The sequence below is a fragment of the Giraffa tippelskirchi genome, chromosome 14 (genome assembly GCF_054371585.1).
Source record: "Giraffa tippelskirchi isolate mGirTip1 chromosome 14, T2T-mGirTip1v1.2.pri, whole genome shotgun sequence".
NCBI classification, from domain to species: Eukaryota; Metazoa; Chordata; class Mammalia; order Artiodactyla; family Giraffidae; genus Giraffa; species Giraffa tippelskirchi.
The window spans coordinates 10,030,001-10,051,508 of record NC_137288.1 but is presented as its reverse complement, the minus strand read 5'-3'; the positions used below and the strand labels follow the sequence as shown (position 1 = coordinate 10,051,508).

The following is a 21,508-nucleotide window of genomic DNA, read 5'->3' as shown; positions in this document are numbered from 1 at the left end:
CAGAGGCTCCTGAGAGACTAACTCCTTTCAGCTGAGCACAGAGCTGGCTCCTCACTGGGATGCCTGTGGCCTGGGGCTCCCTGAGGGGAGAGCAGCACTCGCCCCACCGTGTGGTCACTGCTGGAAGTGCAGGCTGCTCCTCACTCCCCCTTGACAGTGTCCCTGAGGGCAGAACAGTGTGAATCGAATCAAGGTGGAAATGCAAACTCCAATGCAACCAAACTCCCCACAAGGTCTCTAAAACCACTCAGGAACAGGGAATTGGAAACTGCAGGGGATGACAGGAATGGAGATGGAGACTTGACACCTTACACCGAGTTCACTTCCAGTTATCCCTAGACAAACTTGCCATGAAAACTTGTCACAAATCTCGAAGAACAATGAGCAGAAACCGGACACGTGCTTTGAGTCTTCACACACAAAACTAAAAGCCAGTCCACAAAAAAAAACCCAGAGAATACAGTGGACTTTGCAAAATCAAAGATATCTACTGTGGGAAAGACCTCATGACAAAAGCAAAAGACAGGTCATACATCGCGAGACGAATGAGTGGAAACACAAAGCTTATCAAGGATGTGTCTCCAAACAGACAAAGAACACCAACACAACAAGCCTGTGAAAACTAGGGAAAGGTCTGAAGGGACACCAGACTGAGGAAGACACACACAGAGGATCCCGGATGATGTCCAGCACTGAGGGCCTGAAGAAACAACAGTCTAGTTGCACCCCCTCAGGCCTGTGTGACCGTGGATGAGGCCTCTGTTTCCCGGTGGCTCTGAGAGATGGACAGGGAGGAAGGGGAAGAGAAGTCACTTGCATTTCTAATACTCACAGCAAAGTCTTCCAACGAGAAGGGAATTATCACCCCCACTGACAATGCCATTCACTGAAGTGATACCCACTGACAATGCCATTCACTGAAGTGATACCCACCAGTCCATCTAACCCAGAAGGGAAGGATGGATCTGTTCTCACAAAACGGCGAGAGATGGAAGAAGGAAGATCAAGCCCACACCAATCACTGGAAAGAGAAGCTGTGCTCAGGGCTGGAAAGAATTCCTATTGGGAAAATGATGTCACAGCCCCACAAGGCAATCCACAGCTTCGATGCTATTCCTCCCAAAATGCCAATGCATTTTCGCACCGAACAAAGAATTGCAAAAGGGGTACGGAGACAGAAAAGAGCCTAAACTGTCAATACAATCCGACGAAAAAGCCCCGATACGGACATCCAAGGTTGTGTGAAAGGAAATTAGACGACCAAACTAGGATCCTCAGGAGAGTATCGGAGAAGGCAATGGCGACCCACTCCAGTACTCTTGCCTGGAAAACGTCCTGGACGGAGGAGCCTGGTAGGCTGCAGGCCATGGGGTCACGCAGAGTCAGACACGACTGAAGTGACTTAGCCGCAGCAGCAGCAGCAGGACAGTATGCTATTGGGAATACAACAACACACACAGATCCAGATCGATGGAATAAAGTGGAGGGTCCAGAAACAAACCCCAGCATCCATGGTCAACTCATCTCTGACACAGAAGGGGAGAATATCCAAATGGGAACAAGAAAGCCTCTTCAATCAATGTCCATGGGAAAACCAGACAGCTACATCTGAAGAACGCTATTGGTTTTGATCTCATACCACCTCAATATAGGGGGAAAACCTCACCCTAAAGACTGATGTCATGAGATAGCTAGAAAGAAGCGTAGGTCAAAGGCTCCTTAACATCAGAGTCTCCTTGCCATTTGCTGGGCGGAGGTCGAAATGGGTCTCTTCAAGTAAGGCAAAGAGGTACACGAAGTACACCCATGGGTTTCCATCCAATGGAACCTCTTCACAACAGAGAAGCTAAGCATTCACAAATGCAAAAGATAGGAAACAGAACATGAGAGACTCCTTGCAAGTGGTGTATCTGAGAAGGGGTTCATATGGAAAGAGACGAAGAATGCACAGCACTCAGATTCCAAGAAACAACACCACCACCACCCTTGACCCTTCCCCCATGACCAACTCCGACCTAAAGCCTTTCTCTCCCTCTAACCTATCCCTAAAACATAACCCTCATCTAATCATATACATGTGCATCCCTAGCATCCATCCATCCACACACGAGAGAGAAAGAGGAAGACACAGACGGAACTGAGAAAGGAAAAGAGAGGGACACAGCCAGAGAGAGACACGGAACCAAAGAGAGGAAAGGAGTCGACGGTCCAGACTTTTCCTCAATCTGCCTCGAAGGTAGAAGCAATGACAGCGCCCTTCCACCCCAGGAGGGGGAAAAGGACGGAAGGTTTGGAGAGGAAAAGACAAGAACGCAGGGAGCCATTAGAAGCTCAGCCACCCGCAGAAGCCGAGCTGGGACACTTGAACAGAATCTCAATGGAAACAGAGGAGCAGAAAGTTGGCTACTCTTTTCTATAAGAGAGGGAGACCTTCGAGTCTTCCTTTCGGTCCTCCAACTTGGATGCGGGGTCTCAAAACAGTCAGGAGGGGGAGTGCCTTTTCCTGGGTACCACGGCACATCCAGGCCTCGTTCTGCCCCATTCTGTGCTGTGTCAGCCCTGGATGGAATCTTTCTTTCTGAAGTCTCAGCGCACAAGCTCCACGTGATATCGGCCCCAGGTGGAAAGGCATGGAGCTGCTCGTAGGCCGACAGACCTAGGAAGCAGATGGGAGAATGACCACCACTCTGCAGATGGAGAGACTGGGGCAACCCTGAGGGGCATATGCTTGTCCAGGGCCACACCACTTATGAGAAGAAGGAGCCTGGTCTGAGAGCAGTGGGGTCCTCGGAGCTCAGGCCCTGGCTGAACCCAGGCCTCCCCAGGGCTGTGGGCTGGGCTGTGTGGGTGTCACTGTGCCTGCACATGGCCTAAGGGGGGTGGTCGAGCAGTCAGAAACCCAGAGATTCCCTTGGGAAGTTTTGGGGAAGGGACCTCAGCACGAACCCCAGGAGATGATGTCACCTGCCGGCAACAGAACCCAACAGAACCCGCAGCCCGGGTATCCAGGCCTCCAGAGCGGAGAGGAGCCCCCAGCCAGTTCACTGGCTGCCAGGATGTTCTGCTGTTTGCCCCTGCCCAGAGGCCGGGGCCTCAGGAGTGCTCACAGGCAGTGTGCGCGGGCACCCTGTCGACGTTGGCTCAGGACACCCCCGAGAGGCCTCTGGCCCTTTGCCCGGAGAAACAGAAAGGTAACACGGGGAGCCCCAGGACGGACCAGGCCGCCTCTCCCATGCCACCCGGAAACAGCGGGTCCTTTGCCTGTGTGTGTGGATGCGGGTTTCTTGGGGTGTGTCTCCCTCAAGGAAGCCCAGGCGGATGTGGGGTCAGAAGCCTGTGGACAAGTTGTGTCCACACCCCAGGGGAGAGCAGGCTGGGCGGGATGGGGAGAGTGCGGGCAGCGGCGGCCGCCCAGGCGGACCTCACACCCTCAGGTGGGACTCTTTCCTCCCGGGTGGGGATCTGAGCAGACACACGTCTCTGACCCTTCTGGGAAGAGAAGTTCGAGCAGGCAGAAGCAGCGGCTCCACTGCCCAGGCCCAGCTCGGAAAACTCCTAGCATGGCTGGCTGACGGTCACTGTCGTTGCAGAGCTTCCCACGTGATGAGGCCGAGGACGGGGACACCCCATCCACCTCCCGGAGGGAGGGGTCGGAGCACCACCCCCCCGCCCGTGAGGCCCAGTGCAGGCTCCAGGTGAGCGTGCCCACGGAGGCATCAGCCCCACCGGGGGAGAAGCGGAGGCGGGGAAGGCCTGCTGCCGAGACACCGCCCAGGATACACCCGGCGGCCCAGTCTGAGGCTGCCACGGAGCTCAGCACACCCGGCTCCGACCCAGAGTCCCGAGAACCCCGGCCTCTGAGGCAGCAGGAGGACCTGGAGCCCAGCACGCCAGAGCACAGAGGTGAGGACGCTGGGGCTGGTGCACGGGAGTGTGTGGGGAGGGGGTGCTGAGCTACACAGGGACGAGTCCCCGAAAGCTGCTGCTGGGCCTGCAGCAAGCGCTGGCCTCACCCCCCGCCCCCCATCTTGCACACTTCAGTCCCAAAAGACATCCGACGCTGGGTATTCTTTGGGAATCTCTTGGAAGCTTTCTGTCCCGGGAGACGCACATGCCAAGGCTGGCCTGTGGGCAAACTTTGCTTCTCCCCCAGCTCTAGCACTGGCCTCCAACTGGAACCAGGCTCCGCTTCCCAGACCTGTCCCTACAGAGGTGCTGGCTCCAGGTGCAGGACCCAGGGATCCACCGAGGGCAGATGGAGAACCGAGACTTGCCCTCGCAGAGACACCAGGCCAGCTGGGTACTGGCCAGCACACCGGGCAGATCGGATCTCCATGCCTGCAGGACCCCCAGCCCCAGGCACTGATGTCCCACCCCCTCAGCCAGAACCTCCACCTCCACGTGCACCTCTACTTGCTCGGGCTCTGGCAGGAGAACCCGAGGCAGAGGAGGAGTCACCGCCTCGGCAGGGAGAGCCTGCCCTGGCTCCCGCGCAACACCCAGACGCCCACGATGACTCACCCACCCCTGCAGGGAGAACGAGCCCCCGCTCTGGACAGACACCCAGAGCCCTTGCCGGAAACACCACGTCCAGGGGAGCGGTCGGCTCTGCAGCCTCCATCCCCGTCTGCTCACCGTGGACGCTGGCAACTCGGTCTGCCCCCAGGGGACATGGAGTTCCTTTCCCCTGAACTGCTTTGCATTTGCTTTGTTTCCACCTTTCTGGTGATGTTTTATTTTTTGTATGGTTTCCTGTACTTTTGTTGGTTAAGTTGGGATTAGTAAACTTTTTCATCATTGTTGCAATTTGGGAACACTGTTGTGTAACTCTGGTGATACTGTGTTACCATCACCACTTTGTAGTTTCAGACCCGTTTGATCTTTATGCCCCACCCCCCAACAAAGCCTGGATTCAAGGCAAGCACGCCCTGTTCATCCCTTCCCCCGATCCTGAACACAATTTCATCCTTTCTTTGTGCATTCCTTCCTATATTCTTGGTGTCCCCAATCAATGACTCTCAGTGAAATGACTGACGGAGTGTTTTTTGGACTCTCCAACTACTGTAAGACTCCATTGGAGAGTTCTCATTTGTATGTCATTTGAACTAGCCTTTGATATCTGAAAGGACGGTGTACGTCCTTTCAAGATACCATGTGCCAAACGAAGCCCTTTTGGCAACTGCCATCATTATCTCCAGGCAGGCATTGCTGTGTCAAGGGTGACATCTCAGCCAGAAGGCAGAGGCTGAGCTCGTCTTGTTGCACCAGCTCCCAAAAGAAGCCAAGAAAGGGAGCTGGAACAACAAACCACCCCAACACCCAGGAAAGCGTTCTTCATGACAGAAGGCTAGAAAATGACCCAACATCCTTGTGGCCCAGAACCCCTCTAGAAAATCACTGTTCCATAAAAAAGAGAAACACATGGGAAGTTCCAAGGAGAGGCAATGCCCATGGCCCGTGTACTTGAGAGACGGCCTGACCGCTCCGGGGAAGACACGCACCGACGGAACCCCTTGGGAAACAGCAGTGATAGTCCTCACCGTCGTAAGGGTTTCCTCTGGGGACAACCTGCCCGGGGCACCACACGAGGGAGCAGACCGGCTTCTCTTCCTCTGCCCCCACACCATTCACTCATGAAGGCAGCTCAGGTGTTCTCATGCCCTGCCTGCCTGCCTGCCTGGCTCATCCGTGAGCTGTGACCACCTACAGGGCAGGACTCCACCTTCTCCTCTCTGTGTACCGTGAATCTGCACACAGTGGGCTTGCAGAACCTTAGGAGACTTGAGCCATTCCCACTCGAGCCAGAACCCTCCCCAGGAAGGAAAACAGCTGTGGAGTCATTTTGGCCCCAGCACTGGTTCGAAAGCCTGGCGCCTCCTACAGCCTCTACGGTGTGAAGAGGGAGGTCCCTTCTGACAGAGCTTTCCGGGTCTCAGATCTAAGCTGTTGTTTCACTGTCAGCTGTGTCTCTTCCGTTGCAGCCAGGTGGGCCACGCTGCTCCAAAGGAGCTCACAAGCTGAGTTTCAAGGGAGGTATAGAGAGGACAGGGATGGCTACAACGTACTGCAAACTGAGTGAGGGTCCCCACAATCCTCAGCAAAGGTCTGTGGTGTGCAAGTGGGGAGTAGAGGGCCCCCAAGTTCCAAAGGAAGGGAGGTAGTCGGGAGCTAAAGCCCTTGGCCGCTGTGGTAGTAGCTGCAGATGGCAGCTCGTCCACAGTGCACTTCGAATGAGGTCATATGAGCGGGACTCTGGAAATGGCTCCGAAATCGGGAGAAAGGGGTCAGGGTATGTGGGAATCCGGCGGGGGTGGGGGGTGGATGAAGGAAGGTGTCCCTCCTCTCTCCAGTGCAATTTGGTTTGGTGAGTCTCAAAGCTACCAGATGGCACTTCCCAAGTCAGGCCCCCGCAGGAATCAGGGTGGGCTGCGTGCCTCGGCCCCTGCCACAGGGACAAGCCACACCAGTGGCCTCCCTGAGCTCCAGTGGCCGGATCTGGGGGTTCTGTCTGGGTGCACACCTCCTTGCTGTGGCCAAGTTCCCCCCTTCTCTGAGCACCAGCTTCATCCTCTCGAATGAGGACATCGATTGCTACCTTGGCACGTTACTCTCTTCATCCTGTGAAGACTCATTAGGCTTATCCTACAATTACTAGCTGGCCCGAAGAGATATCTCCTGAATCCAGATTAAGCTGGAGTCTCCCAGGCTCATCTGGCATGTCTTCCCTGAAGTCTGCCAAAACCCACACCCTTGCATTTCCAGGGACTCCCCTTAGCCAGCTGGGCAGAAAACCCAGCATGGTTCAAACAAGCTGACAGACAAGCGGGAGAGGACTCACGGGCAGACGGCTTCCCTCAGGTCTCGGGTGGAGCTCTGGGACCACAGCAGCAACGGGCCATCCCAGGCCCTGGGCTCAGCAGCGCCCTCATTCTCAGGCCGGCGGCTCTGCCCTGAGGGGAGCAGGAAGGTCACCAACTGCCGCAGGCGGGCCTCACGCCCCTCCCACTGCTGGAGCCTGACCTCCCCCGGCCCCACCCCTTCCCCTACCCCAGCAGGACGACAGCTCGTCTTCCCCTGGCTTCCAACGGGAGGCCCGGCCCTGGGCCCCGATTGGGCACTGCCCCAGCCCGGAGCCAATCACAGTGGCCAGGGAGGTGGAACGCACCGATTGGCCAGGGCCAGGTCATGGGACCATACTCCCCAGGAAACTCAAATATTACCAAGGTTCCCTAAGAAACCAATGAACAGAATTATCCAGTAAAGGCAAACCGTGCTTTTTAATGAGGCCAATGTCACAGAAAAAAAAAAAATGCTTCACAATGAACTGCTCAAGGAAGCTACTAAATAAACTTTCAGAAAAGTTTAGTAGTTTTTTTTTTTTTTTTTTAATAGGGTGACGGAGAGCTATACCTTTCCCGTCTATGTGAATTTAGGTTTAAACTAGATTTCCCTTGGCTATTATATAAGACAAAAAAACCCACATCCCCCCCTTTCACTCCCCCCCAACCCCAAAAAGTGTTTTAAGCTATAGAATTTTTGTGTCCTCAGTTGTGTCTGATTCGCGGCAACTCACGAACTCTACACAGCCAGGCTCTTCCGTCCATGGAATTCAGGGCAATTTTTTCTGTCCCAGTAAATGCCCACCCTGGGTGATCCAAAGGCAAGGGCTCAGAGGCTCCTGAGAGACTAACTCCTTTCAGCTGAGCACAGAGCTGGCTCCTCACTGGGATGCCTGTGGCCTGGGGCTCCCTGAGGGGAGAGCAGCACTCGCCCCACCGTGTGGTCACTGCTGGAAGTGCAGGCTGCTCCTCACTCCCCCTTGACAGTGTCCCTGACGGCAGAACAGTGTGAATCGAATCAAGGTGGAAATGCAAACTCCAATGCAACCAAACTCCCCACAAGGTCTCTAAAACCACTCAGGAACAGGGAATTGGAAACTGCAGGGGATGACAGGAATGGAGATGGAGACTTGACACCTTACACCGAGTTCACTTCCAGTTATCCCTAGACAAACTTGCCATGAAAACTTGTCACAAATCTCGAAGAACAATGAGCAGAAACCGGACACGTGCTTTGAGTCTTCACACACAAAACTAAAAGCCAGTCCACAAATAAAAAAACCCAGAGAATACAGTGGACTTTGCAAAATCAAAGATATCTACTGTGGGAAAGACCTCATGACAAAAGCAAAAGACAGGTCATACATCGCGAGATGAATGAGTGGAAACACAAAGCTTATCAAGGATGTGTCTCCAAACAGACAAAGAACACCAACACAACAAGCCTGTGAAAACTAGGGAAAGGTCTGAAGGGACACCAGACTGAGGAAGACACACACAGAGGATCCCGGATGATGTCCAGCACTGAGGGCCTGAAGAAACAACAGTCTAGTTGCACCCCCTCAGGCCTGTGTGACCGTGGATGAGGCCTCTGTTTCCCGGTGGCTCTGAGAGATGGACAGGGAGGAAGGGGAAGAGAAGTCACTTGCATTTCTAATACTCACAGCAAAGTCTTCCAACGAGAAGGGAATTATCACCCCCACTGACAATGCCATTCACTGAAGTGATACCCACCAGTCCATCTAACCCAGAAGGGAAGGATGGACCTGTTCTCACAAAACGGCGAGAGATGGAAGAAGGAAGATCAAGCCCACACCAATCACTGGAAAGAGAAGCTGTGCTCAGGGCTGGAAAGAATTCCTATTGGGAAAATGATGTCACAGCCCCACAAGGCAATCCACAGCTTCGATGCTATTCCTCCCAAAATGCCAATGCATTTTCGCACCGAACAAAGAATTGCAAAAGGGGTACGGAGACAGAAAAGAGCCTAAACTGTCAATACAATCCGACGAAAAAGCCCCGATACGGACATCCAAGGTTGTGTGAAAGGAAATTAGACGACCAAACTAGGATCCTCAGGAGAGTATCGGAGAAGGCAATGGCGACCCACTCCAGTACTCTTGCCTGGAAAACGTCCTGGACGGAGGAGCCTGGTAGGCTGCAGGCCATGGGGTCACGCAGAGTCAGACACGACTGAAGTGACTTAGCCGCAGCAGCAGCAGCAGGACAGTATGCTATTGGGAATACAACAACACACACAGATCCAGATCGATGGAATAAAGTGGAGGGTCCAGAAACAAACCCCAGCATCCATGGTCAACTCATCTCTGACACAGAAGGGGAGAATATCCAAATGGGAACAAGAAAGCCTCTTCAATCAATGTCCATGGGAAAACCAGACAGCTACATCTGAAGAACGCTATTGGTTTTGATCTCATACCACCTCAATATAGGGGGAAAACCTCACCCTAAAGACTGATGTCATGAGATAGCTAGAAAGAAGCGTAGGTCAAAGGCTCCTTAACATCAGAGTCTCCTTGCCATTTGCTGGGCGGAGGTCGAAATGGGTCTCTTCAAGTAAGGCAAAGAGGTACACGAAGTACACCCATGGGTTTCCATCCAATGGAACCTCTTCACAACAGAGAAGCTAAGCATTCACAAATGCAAAAGATAGGAAACAGAACATGAGAGACTCCTTGCAAGTGGTGTATCTGAGAAGGGGTTCATATGGAAAGAGACGAAGAATGCACAGCACTCAGATTCCAAGAAACAACACCACCACCACCCTTGACCCTTCCCCCATGACCAACTCCGACCTAAAGCCTTTCTCTCCCTCTAACCTATCCCTAAAACATAACCCTCATCTAATCATATACATGTGCATCCCTAGCATCCATCCATCCACACACGAGAGAGAAAGAGGAAGACACAGACGGAACTGAGAAAGGAAAAGAGAGGGACACAGCCAGAGAGAGACACGGAACCAAAGAGAGGAAAGGAGTCGACGGTCCAGACTTTTCCTCAATCTGCCTCGAAGGTAGAAGCAATGACAGCGCCCTTCCACCCCAGGAGGGGGAAAAGGACGGAAGGTTTGGAGAGGAAAAGACAAGAACGCAGGGAGCCATTAGAAGCTCAGCCACCCGCAGAAGCCGAGCTGGGACACTTGAACAGAATCTCAATGGAAACAGAGGAGCAGAAAGTTGGCTACTCTTTTCTATAAGAGAGGGAGACCTTCGAGTCTTCCTTTCGGTCCTCCAACTTGGATGCGGGGTCTCAAAACAGTCAGGAGGGGGAGTGCCTTTTCCTGGGTACCACGGCACATCCAGGCCTCGTTCTGCCCCATTCTGTGCTGTGTCAGCCCTGGATGGAATCTTTCTTTCTGAAGTCTCAGCGCACAAGCTCCACGTGATATCGGCCCCAGGTGGAAAGGCATGGAGCTGCTCGTAGGCCGACAGACCTAGGAAGCAGATGGGAGAATGACCACCACTCTGCAGATGGAGAGACTGGGGCAACCCTGAGGGGCATATGCTTGTCCAGGGCCACACCACTTATGAGAAGAAGGAGCCTGGTCTGAGAGCAGTGGGGTCCTCGGAGCTCAGGCCCTGGCTGAACCCAGGCCTCCCCAGGGCTGTGGGCTGGGCTGTGTGGGTGTCACTGTGCCTGCACATGGCCTAAGGGGGGTGGTCGAGCAGTCAGAAACCCAGAGATTCCCTTGGGAAGTTTTGGGGAAGGGACCTCAGCACGAACCCCAGGAGATGATGTCACCTGCCGGCAACAGAACCCAACAGAACCCGCAGCCCGGGTATCCAGGCCTCCAGAGCGGAGAGGAGCCCCCAGCCAGTTCACTGGCTGCCAGGATGTTCTGCTGTTTGCCCCTGCCCAGAGGCCGGGGCCTCAGGAGTGCTCACAGGCAGTGTGCGCGGGCACCCTGTCGACGTTGGCTCAGGACACCCCCGAGAGGCCTCTGGCCCTTTGCCCGGAGAAACAGAAAGGTAACACGGGGAGCCCCAGGACGGACCAGGCCGCCTCTCCCATGCCACCCGGAAACAGCGGGTCCTTTGCCTGTGTGTGTGGATGCGGGTTTCTTGGGGTGTGTCTCCCTCAAGGAAGCCCAGGCGGATGTGGGGTCAGAAGCCTGCGGACAAGTTGTGTCCACACCCCAGGGGAGAGCAGGCTGGGCGGGATGGGGAGAGTGCGGGCAGCGGCGGCCGCCCAGGCGGACCTCACACCCTCAGGTGGGTCTCTTTCCTCCCGGGTGGGGATCTGAGCAGACACACGTCTCTGACCCTTCTGGGAAGAGAAGTTCGAGCAGGCAGAAGCAGCGGCTCCACTGCCCAGGCCCAGCTCGGAAAACTCCTAGCATGGCTGGCTGACGGTCACTGTCGTTGCAGAGCTTCCCACGTGATGAGGCCGAGGACGGGGACACCCCATCCACCTCCCGGAGGGAGGGGTCGGAGCACCACCCCCCCGCCCGTGAGGCCCAGTGCAGGCTCCAGGTGAGCGTGCCCACGGAGGCATCAGCCCCACCGGGGGAGAAGCGGAGGCGGGGAAGGCCTGCTGCCGAGACACCGCCCAGGATACACCCGGCGGCCCAGTCTGAGGCTGCCACGGAGCTCAGCACACCCGGCTCCGACCCAGAGTCCCGAGAACCCCGGCCTCTGAGGCAGCAGGAGGACCTGGAGCCCAGCACGCCAGAGCACAGAGGTGAGGACGCTGGGGCTGGTGCACGGGAGTGTGTGGGGAGGGGGTGCTGAGCTACACAGGGACGAGTCCCCGAAAGCTGCTGCTGGGCCTGCAGCAAGCGCTGGCCTCACACCCCCCGCCCCCCATCTTGCACACTTCAGTCCCAAAAGACATCCGACGCTGGGTATTCTTTGGGAATCTCTTGGAAGCTTTCTGTCCCGGGAGACGCACATGCCAAGGCTGGCCTGTGGGCAAACTTTGCTTCTCCCCCAGCTCTAGCACTGGCCTCCAACTGGAACCAGGCTCCGCTTCCCAGACCTGTCCCTACAGAGGTGCTGGCTCCAGGTGCAGGACCCAGGGATCCACCGAGGGCAGATGGAGAACCGAGACTTGCCCTCGCAGAGACACCAGGCCAGCTGGGTACTGGCCAGCACACCGGGCAGATCGGATCTCCATGCCTGCAGGACCCCCAGCCCCAGGCACTGATGTCCCACCCCCTCAGCCAGAACCTCCACCTCCACGTGCACCTCTACCTGCTCGGGCTCTGGCAGGAGAACCCGAGGCAGAGGAGGAGTCACCGCCTCGGCAGGGAGAGCCTGCCCTGGCTCCCGCGCAACACCCAGACGCCCACGATGACTCACCCACCCCTGCAGGGAGAACGAGCCCCCGCTCTGGACAGACACCCAGAGCCCTTGCCGGAAACACCACGTCCAGGGGAGCGGTCGGCTCTGCAGCCTCCATCCCCGTCTGCTCACCGTGGACGCTGGCAACTCGGTCTGCCCCCAGGGGACATGGAGTTCCTTTCCCCTGAACTGCTTTGCATTTGCTTTGTTTCCACCTTTCTGGTGATGTTTTATTTTTTGTATGGTTTCCTGTACTTTTGTTGGTTAAGTTGGGATTAGTAAACTTTTTCATCATTGTTGCAATTTGGGAACACTGTTGTGTAACTCTGGTGATACTGTGTTACCATCACCACTTTGTAGTTTCAGACCCGTTTGATCTTTATGCCCCACCCCCCAACAAAGCCTGGATTCAAGGCAAGCACGCCCTGTTCATCCCTTCCCCCGATCCTGAACACAATTTCATCCTTTCTTTGTGCATTCCTTCCTATATTCTTGGTGTCCCCAATCAATGACTCTCAGTGAAATGACTGACGGAGTGTTTTTTGGACTCTCCAACTACTGTAAGACTCCATTGGAGAGTTCTCATTTGTATGTCATTTGAACTAGCCTTTGATATCTGAAAGGACGGTGTACGTCCTTTCAAGATACCATGTGCCAAACGAAGCCCTTTTGGCAACTGCCATCATTATCTCCAGGCAGGCATTGCTGTGTCAAGGGTGACATCTCAGCCAGAAGGCAGAGGCTGAGCTCGTCTTGTTGCACCAGCTCCCAAAAGAAGCCAAGAAAGGGAGCTGGAACAACAAACCACCCCAACACCCAGGAAAGCGTTCTTCATGACAGAAGGCTAGAAAATGACCCAACATCCTTGTGGCCCAGAACCCCTCTAGAAAATCACTGTTCCATAAAAAAGAGAAACACATGGGAAGTTCCAAGGAGAGGCAATGCCCATGGCCCGTGTACTTGAGAGACGGCCTGACCGCTCCGGGGAAGACACGCACCGACGGAACCCCTTGGGAAACAGCAGTGATAGTCCTCACCGTCGTAAGGGTTTCCTCTGGGGACAACCTGCCCGGGGCACCACACGAGGGAGCAGACCGGCTTCTCTTCCTCTGCCCCCACACCATTCACTCATGAAGGCAGCTCAGGTGTTCTCATGCCCTGCCTGCCTGCCTGCCTGGCTCATCCGTGAGCTGTGACCACCTACAGGGCAGGACTCCACCTTCTCCTCTCTGTGTACCGTGAATCTGCACACAGTGGGCTTGCAGAACCTTAGGAGACTTGAGCCATTCCCACTCGAGCCAGAACCCTCCCCAGGAAGGAAAACAGCTGTGGAGTCATTTTGGCCCCAGCACTGGTTCGAAAGCCTGGCGCCTCCTACAGCCTCTACGGTGTGAAGAGGGAGGTCCCTTCTGACAGAGCTTTCCGGGTCTCAGATCTAAGCTGTTGTTTCACTGTCAGCTGTGTCTCTTCCGTTGCAGCCAGGTGGGCCACGCTGCTCCAAAGGAGCTCACAAGCTGAGTTTCAAGGGAGGTATAGAGAGGACAGGGATGGCTACAACGTACTGCAAACTGAGTGAGGGTCCCCACAATCCTCAGCAAAGGTCTGTGGTGTGCAAGTGGGGAGTAGAGGGCCCCCAAGTTCCAAAGGAAGGGAGGTAGTCGGGAGCTAAAGCCCTTGGCCGCTGTGGTAGTAGCTGCAGATGGCAGCTCGTCCACAGTGCACTTCGAATGAGGTCATATGAGCGGGACTCTGGAAATGGCTCCGAAATCGGGAGAAAGGGGTCAGGGTATGTGGGAATCCGGCGGGGGTGGGGGGTGGATGAAGGAAGGTGTCCCTCCTCTCTCCAGTGCAATTTGGTTTGGTGAGTCTCAAAGCTACCAGATGGCACTTCCCAAGTCAGGCCCCCGCAGGAATCAGGGTGGGCTGCGTGCCTCGGCCCCTGCCACAGGGACAAGCCACACCAGTGGCCTCCCTGAGCTCCAGTGGCCGGATCTGGGGGTTCTGTCTGGGTGCACACCTCCTTGCTGTGGCCAAGTTCCCCCCTTCTCTGAGCACCAGCTTCATCCTCTCGAATGAGGACATCGATTGCTACCTTGGCACGTTACTCTCTTCATCCTGTGAAGACTCATTAGGCTTATCCTACAATTACTAGCTGGCCCGAAGAGATATCTCCTGAATCCAGATTAAGCTGGAGTCTCCCAGGCTCATCTGGCATGTCTTCCCTGAAGTCTGCCAAAACCCACACCCTTGCATTTCCAGGGACTCCCCTTAGCCAGCTGGGCAGAAAACCCAGCATGGTTCAAACAAGCTGACAGACAAGCGGGAGAGGACTCACGGGCAGACGGCTTCCCTCAGGTCTCGGGTGGAGCTCTGGGACCACAGCAGCAACGGGCCATCCCAGGCCCTGGGCTCAGCAGCGCCCTCATTCTCAGGCCGGCGGCTCTGCCCTGAGGGGAGCAGGAAGGTCACCAACTGCCGCAGGCGGGCCTCACGCCCCTCCCACTGCTGGAGCCTGACCTCCCCCGGCCCCACCCCTTCCCCTACCCCAGCAGGACGACAGCTCGTCTTCCCCTGGCTTCCAACGGGAGGCCCGGCCCTGGGCCCCGATTGGGCACTGCCCCAGCCCGGAGCCAATCACAGTGGCCAGGGAGGTGGAACGCACCGATTGGCCAGGGCCAGGTCATGGGACCATACTCCCCAGGAAACTCAAATATTACCAAGGTTCCCTAAGAAACCAATGAACAGAATTATCCAGTAAAGGCAAACCGTGCTTTTTAATGAGGCCAATGTCACAGAAAAAAAAAAAAATGCTTCACAATGAACTGCTCAAGGAAGCTACTAAATAAACTTTCAGAAAAGTTTAGTAGTTTTTTTTTTTTTTTTTTTAATAGGGTGACGGAGAGCTATACCTTTCCCGTCTATGTGAATTTAGGTTTAAACTAGATTTCCCTTGGCTATTATATAAGACAAAAAAACCCACATCCCCCCCTTTCACTCCCCCCCAACCCCAAAAAGTGTTTTAAGCTATAGAATTTTTGTGTCCTCAGTTGTGTCTGATTCGCGGCAACTCACGAACTCTACACAGCCAGGCTCTTCCGTCCATGGAATTCAGGGCAATTTTTTCTGTCCCAGTAAATGCCCACCCTGGGTGATCCAAAGGCAAGGGCTCAGAGGCTCCTGAGAGACTAACTCCTTTCAGCTGAGCACAGAGCTGGCTCCTCACTGGGATGCCTGTGGCCTGGGGCTCCCTGAGGGGAGAGCAGCACTCGCCCCACCGTGTGGTCACTGCTGGAAGTGCAGGCTGCTCCTCACTCCCCCTTGACAGTGTCCCTGAGGGCAGAACAGTGTGAATCGAATCAAGGTGGAAATGCAAACTCCAATGCAACCAAACTCCCCACAAGGTCTCTAAAACCACTCAGGAACAGGGAATTGGAAACTGCAGGGGATGACAGGAATGGAGATGGAGACTTGACACCTTACACCGAGTTCACTTCCAGTTATCCCTAGACAAACTTGCCATGAAAACTTGTCACAAATCTCGAAGAACAATGAGCAGAAACCGGACACGTGCTTTGAGTCTTCACACACAAAACTAAAAGCCAGTCCACAAATAAAAAAACCCAGAGAATACAGTGGACTTTGCAAAATCAAAGATATCTACTGTGGGAAAGACCTCATGACAAAAGCAAAAGACAGGTCATACATCGCGAGACGAATGAGTGGAAACACAAAGCTTATCAAGGATGTGTCTCCAAACAGACAAAGAACACCAACACAACAAGCCTGTGAAAACTAGGGAAAGGTCTGAAGGGACACCAGACTGAGGAAGACACACACAGAGGATCCCGGATGATGTCCAGCACTGAGGGCCTGAAGAAACAACAGTCTAGTTGCACCCCCTCAGGCCTGTGTGACCGTGGATGAGGCCTCTGTTTCCCGGTGGCTCTGAGAGATGGACAGGGAGGAAGGGGAAGAGAAGTCACTTGCATTTCTAATACTCACAGCAAAGTCTTCCAACGAGAAGGGAATTATCACCCCCACTGACAATGCCATTCACTGAAGTGATACCCACCAGTCCATCTAACCCAGAAGGGAAGGATGGACCTGTTCTCACAAAACGGCGAGAGATGGAAGAAGGAAGATCAAGCCCACACCAATCACTGGAAAGAGAAGCTGTGCTCAGGGCTGGAAAGAATTCCTATTGGGAAAATGATGTCACAGCCCCACAAGGCAATCCACAGCTTCGATGCTATTCCTCCCAAAATGCCAATGCATTTTCGCACCGAACAAAGAATTGCAAAAGGGGTACGGAGACAGAAAAGAGCCTAAACTGTCAATACAATCCGACGAAAAAGCCCCGATACGGACATCCAAGGTTGTGTGAAAGGAAATTAGACGACCAAACTAGGATCCTCAGGAGAGTATCGGAGAAGGCAATGGCGACCCACTCCAGTACTCTTGCCTGGAAAACGTCCTGGACGGAGGAGCCTGGTAGGCTGCAGGCCATGGGGTCACGCAGAGTCAGACACGACTGAAGTGACTTAGCCGCAGCAGCAGCAGCAGGACAGTATGCTATTGGGAATACAACAACACACACAGATCCAGATCGATGGAATAAAGTGGAGGGTCCAGAAACAAACCCCAGCATCCATGGTCAACTCATCTCTGACACAGAAGGGGAGAATATCCAAATGGGAACAAGAAAGCCTCTTCAATCAATGTCCATGGGAAAACCAGACAGCTACATCTGAAGAACGCTATTGGTTTTGATCTCATACCACCTCAATATAGGGGGAAAACCTCACCCTAAAGACTGATGTCATGAGATAGCTAGAAAGAAGCGTAGGTCAAAGGCTCCTTAACATCAGAGTCTCCTTGCCATTTGCTGGGCGGAGGTCGAAATGGGTCTCTTCAAGTAAGGCAAAGAGGTACACGAAGTACACCCATGGGTTTCCATCCAATGGAACCTCTTCACAACAGAGAAGCTAAGCATTCACAAATGCAAAAGATAGGAAACAGAACATGAGAGACTCCTTGCAAGTGGTGTATCTGAGAAGGGGTTCATATGGAAAGAGACGAAGAATGCACAGCACTCAGATTCCAAGAAACAACACCACCACCACCCTTGACCCTTCCCCCATGACCAACTCCGACCTAAAGCCTTTCTCTCCCTCTAACCTATCCCTAAAACATAACCCTCATCTAATCATATACATGTGCATCCCTAGCATCCATCCATCCACACACGAGAGAGAAAGAGGAAGACACAGACGGAACTGAGAAAGGAAAAGAGAGGGACACAGCCAGAGAGAGACACGGAACCAAAGAGAGGAAAGGAGTCGACGGTCCAGACTTTTCCTCAATCTGCCTCGAAGGTAGAAGCAATGACAGCGCCCTTCCACCCCAGAAGGGGGAAAAGGACGGAAGGTTTGGAGAGGAAAAGACAAGAACGCAGGGAGCCACTAGAAGCTCAGCCACCCGCAGAAGCCGAGCTGGGACACTTGAACAGAATCTCAATGGAAACAGAGGAGCAGAAAGTTGGCTACTCTTTTCTATAAGAGAGGGGGACCTTCGAGTCTTCCTTTCGGTCCTCCAACTTGGATGCGGGGTCTCAAAACAGTCAGGAGGGGGAGTGCCTTTTCCTGGGTACCACGGCACATCCAGGCCTCGTTCTGCCCCATTCTGTGCTGTGTCAGCCCTGGATGGAATCTTTCTTTCTGAAGTCTCAGCGCACAAGCTCCACGTGATATCGGCCCCAGGTGGAAAGGCATGGAGCTGCTCGTAGGCCGACAGACCTAGGAAGCAGATGGGAGAATGACCACCACTCTGCAGATGGAGAGACTGGGGCAACCCTGAGGGGCATATGCTTGTCCAGGGCCACACCACTTATGAGAAGAAGGAGCCTGGTCTGAGAGCAGTGGGGTCCTCGGAGCTCAGGCCCTGGCTGAACCCAGGCCTCCCCAGGGCTGTGGGCTGGGCTGTGTGGGTGTCACTGTGCCTGCACATGGCCTAAGGGGGGTGGTCGAGCAGTCAGAAACCCAGAGATTCCCTTGGGAAGTTTTGGGGAAGGGACCTCAGCACGAACCCCAGGAGATGATGTCACCTGCCGGCAACAGAACCCAACAGAACCCGCAGCCCGGGTATCCAGGCCTCCAGAGCGGAGAGGAGCCCCCAGCCAGTTCACTGGCTGCCAGGATGTTCTGCTGTTTGCCCCTGCCCAGAGGCCGGGGCCTCAGGAGTGCTCACAGGCAGTGTGCGCGGGCACCCTGTCGACGTTGGCTCAGGACACCCCCGAGAGGCCTCTGGCCCTTTGCCCGGAGAAACAGAAAGGTAACACGGGGAGCCCCAGGACGGACCAGGCCGCCTCTCCCATGCCACCCGGAAACAGCGGGTCCTTTGCCTGTGTGTGTGGATGCGGGTTTCTTGGGGTGTGTCTCCCTCAAGGAAGCCCAGGCGGATGTGGGGTCAGAAGCCTGCGGACAAGTTGTGTCCACACCCCAGGGGAGAGCAGGCTGGGCGGGATGGGGAGAGTGCGGGCAGCGGCGGCCGCCCAGGCGGACCTCACACCCTCAGGTGGGTCTCTTTCCTCCCGGGTGGGGATCTGAGCAGACACACGTCTCTGACCCTTCTGGGAAGAGAAGTTCGAGCAGGCAGAAGCAGCGGCTCCACTGCCCAGGCCCAGCTCGGAAAACTCCTAGCATGGCTGGCTGACGGTCACTGTCGTTGCAGAGCTTCCCACGTGATGAGGCCGAGGACGGGGACACCCCATCCACCTCCCGGAGGGAGGGGTCGGAGCACCACCCCCCCGCCCGTGAGGCCCAGTGCAGGCTCCAGGTGAGCGTGCCCACGGAGGCATCAGCCCCACCGGGGGAGAAGCGGAGGCGGGGAAGGCCTGCTGCCGAGACACCGCCCAGGATACACCCGGCGGCCCAGTCTGAGGCTGCCACGGAGCTCAGCACACCCGGCTCCGACCCAGAGTCCCGAGAACCCCGGCCTCTGAGGCAGCAGGAGGACCTGGAGCCCAGCACGCCAGAGCACAGAGGTGAGGACGCTGGGGCTGGTGCACGGGAGTGTGTGGGGAGGGGGTGCTGAGCTACACAGGGACGAGTCCCCGAAAGCTGCTGCTGGGCCTGCAGCAAGCGCTGGCCTCACACCCCCCGCCCCCCATCTTGCACACTTCAGTCCCAAAAGACATCCGACGCTGGGTATTCTTTGGGAATCTCTTGGAAGCTTTCTGTCCCGGGAGACGCACATGCCAAGGCTGGCCTGTGGGCAAACTTTGCTTCTCCCCCAGCTCTAGCACTGGCCTCCAACTGGAACCAGGCTCCGCTTCCCAGACCTGTCCCTACAGAGGTGCTGGCTCCAGGTGCAGGACCCAGGGATCCACCGAGGGCAGATGGAGAACCGAGACTTGCCCTCGCAGAGACACCAGGCCAGCTGGGTACTGGCCAGCACACCGGGCAGATCGGATCTCCATGCCTGCAGGACCCCCAGCCCCAGGCACTGATGTCCCACCCCCTCAGCCAGAACCTCCACCTCCACGTGCACCTCTACCTGCTCGGGCTCTGGCAGGAGAACCCGAGGCAGAGGAGGAGTCACCGCCTCGGCAGGGAGAGCCTGCCCTGGCTCCCGCGCAACACCCAGACGCCCACGATGACTCACCCACCCCTGCAGGGAGAACGAGCCCCCGCTCTGGACAGACACCCAGAGCCCTTGCCGGAAACACCACGTCCAGGGGAGCGGTCGGCTCTGCAGCCTCCATCCCCGTCTGCTCACCGTGGACGCTGGCAACTCGGTCTGCCCCCAGGGGACATGGAGTTCCTTTCCCCTGAACTGCTTTGCATTTGCTTTGTTTCCACCTTTCTGGTGATGTTTTATTTTTTGTATGGTTTCCTGTACTTTTGTTGGTTAAGTTGGGATTAGTAAACTTTTTCATCATTGTTGCAATTTGGGAACACTGTTGTGTAACTCTGGTGATACTGTGTTACCATCACCACTTTGTAGTTTCAGACCCGTTTGATCTTTATGCCCCACCCCCCAACAAAGCCTGGATTCAAGGCAAGCACGCCCTGTTCATCCCTTCCCCCGATCCTGAACACAATTTCATCCTTTCTTTGTGCATTCCTTCCTATATTCTTGGTGTCCCCAATCAATGACTCTCAGTGAAATGACTGACGGAGTGTTTTTTGGACTCTCCAACTACTGTAAGACTCCATTGGAGAGTTCTCATTTGTATGTCATTTGAACTAGCCTTTGATATCTGAAAGGACGGTGTACGTCCTTTCAAGATACCATGTGCCAAACGAAGCCCTTTTGGCAACTGCCATCATTATCTCCAGGCAGGCATTGCTGTGTCAAGGGTGACATCTCAGCCAGAAGGCAGAGGCTGAGCTCGTCTTGTTGCACCAGCTCCCAAAAGAAGCCAAGAAAGGGAGCTGGAACAACAAACCACCCCAACACCCAGGAAAGCGTTCTTCATGACAGAAGGCTAGAAAATGACCCAACATCCTTGTGGCCCAGAACCCCTCTAGAAAATCACTGTTCCATAAAAAAGAGAAACACATGGGAAGTTCCAAGGAGAGGCAATGCCCATGGCCCGTGTACTTGAGAGACGGCCTGACCGCTCCGGGGAAGACACGCACCGACGGAACCCCTTGGGAAACAGCAGTGATAGTCCTCACCGTCGTAAGGGTTTCCTCTGGGGACAACCTGCCCGGGGCACCACACGAGGGAGCAGACCGGCTTCTCTTCCTCTGCCCCCACACCATTCACTCATGAAGGCAGCTCAGGTGTTCTCATGCCCTGCCTGCCTGCCTGCCTGGCTCATCCGTGAGCTGTGACCACCTACAGGGCAGGACTCCACCTTCTCCTCTCTGTGTACCGTGAATCTGCACACAGTGGGCTTGCAGAACCTTAGGAGACTTGAGCCATTCCCACTCGAGCCAGAACCCTCCCCAGGAAGGAAAACAGCTGTGGAGTCATTTTGGCCCCAGCACTGGTTCGAAAGCCTGGCGCCTCCTACAGCCTCTACGGTGTGAAGAGGGAGGTCCCTTCTGACAGAGCTTTCCGGGTCTCAGATCTAAGCTGTTGTTTCACTGTCAGCTGTGTCTCTTCCGTTGCAGCCAGGTGGGCCACGCTGCTCCAAAGGAGCTCACAAGCTGAGTTTCAAGGGAGGTATAGAGAGGACAGGGATGGCTACAACGTACTGCAAACTGAGTGAGGGTCCCCACAATCCTCAGCAAAGGTCTGTGGTGTGCAAGTGGGGAGTAGAGGGCCCCCAAGTTCCAAAGGAAGGGAGGTAGTCGGGAGCTAAAGCCCTTGGCCGCTGTGGTAGTAGCTGCAGATGGCAGCTCGTCCACAGTG

The 21,508-nt window shown here is 55.2% G+C and overlaps 3 protein-coding genes and 1 long non-coding RNA gene across 4 annotated transcripts in view; 3 read left to right on the top strand and 1 right to left on the bottom strand.

The window, feature by feature from the left end:
- The window catches only part of LOC145534150 (uncharacterized), a 694,441-nt gene that overhangs the window by 18,258 nt on the left and 654,675 nt on the right, over positions 1-21,508 (bottom strand). Inside the window, exons 87-88 of the long non-coding RNA XR_014074276.1 lie at positions 14,481-14,592; positions 6,839-6,950 (exon numbers count right to left, since the gene is read on the bottom strand). This is a non-coding gene — a long non-coding RNA (uncharacterized LOC145534150). The remainder of the gene's footprint in view (positions 1-6,838; positions 6,951-14,480; positions 14,593-21,508) is intronic.
- Positions 2,992-4,806, top strand: LOC145534086 (uncharacterized). The gene is made up of 3 exons (XM_081561454.1): positions 2,992-3,191; positions 3,591-3,903; positions 4,154-4,806. Exons 1-3 carry the CDS (start codon positions 3,057-3,059, stop codon positions 4,780-4,782), a joined length of 1,077 nt encoding a protein of 358 aa, XP_081417580.1. The 5' UTR covers positions 2,992-3,056; the 3' UTR covers positions 4,783-4,806.
- On the top strand, positions 10,161-12,448 carry LOC145533910 (uncharacterized). The gene is made up of 3 exons (XM_081561258.1): positions 10,161-10,831; positions 11,231-11,543; positions 11,796-12,448. Exons 1-3 carry the CDS (start codon positions 10,595-10,597, stop codon positions 12,422-12,424), a joined length of 1,179 nt encoding a protein of 392 aa, XP_081417384.1. The 5' UTR covers positions 10,161-10,594; the 3' UTR covers positions 12,425-12,448.
- LOC145533890 (uncharacterized) lies at positions 15,019-20,092 on the top strand. Its single transcript, XM_081561235.1, has 3 exons — positions 15,019-18,475; positions 18,875-19,187; positions 19,440-20,092. The coding sequence occupies exons 1-3, from the start codon at positions 18,239-18,241 to the stop codon at positions 20,066-20,068; spliced, it is 1,179 nt and encodes a 392-aa protein (XP_081417361.1). The 5' UTR covers positions 15,019-18,238; the 3' UTR covers positions 20,069-20,092.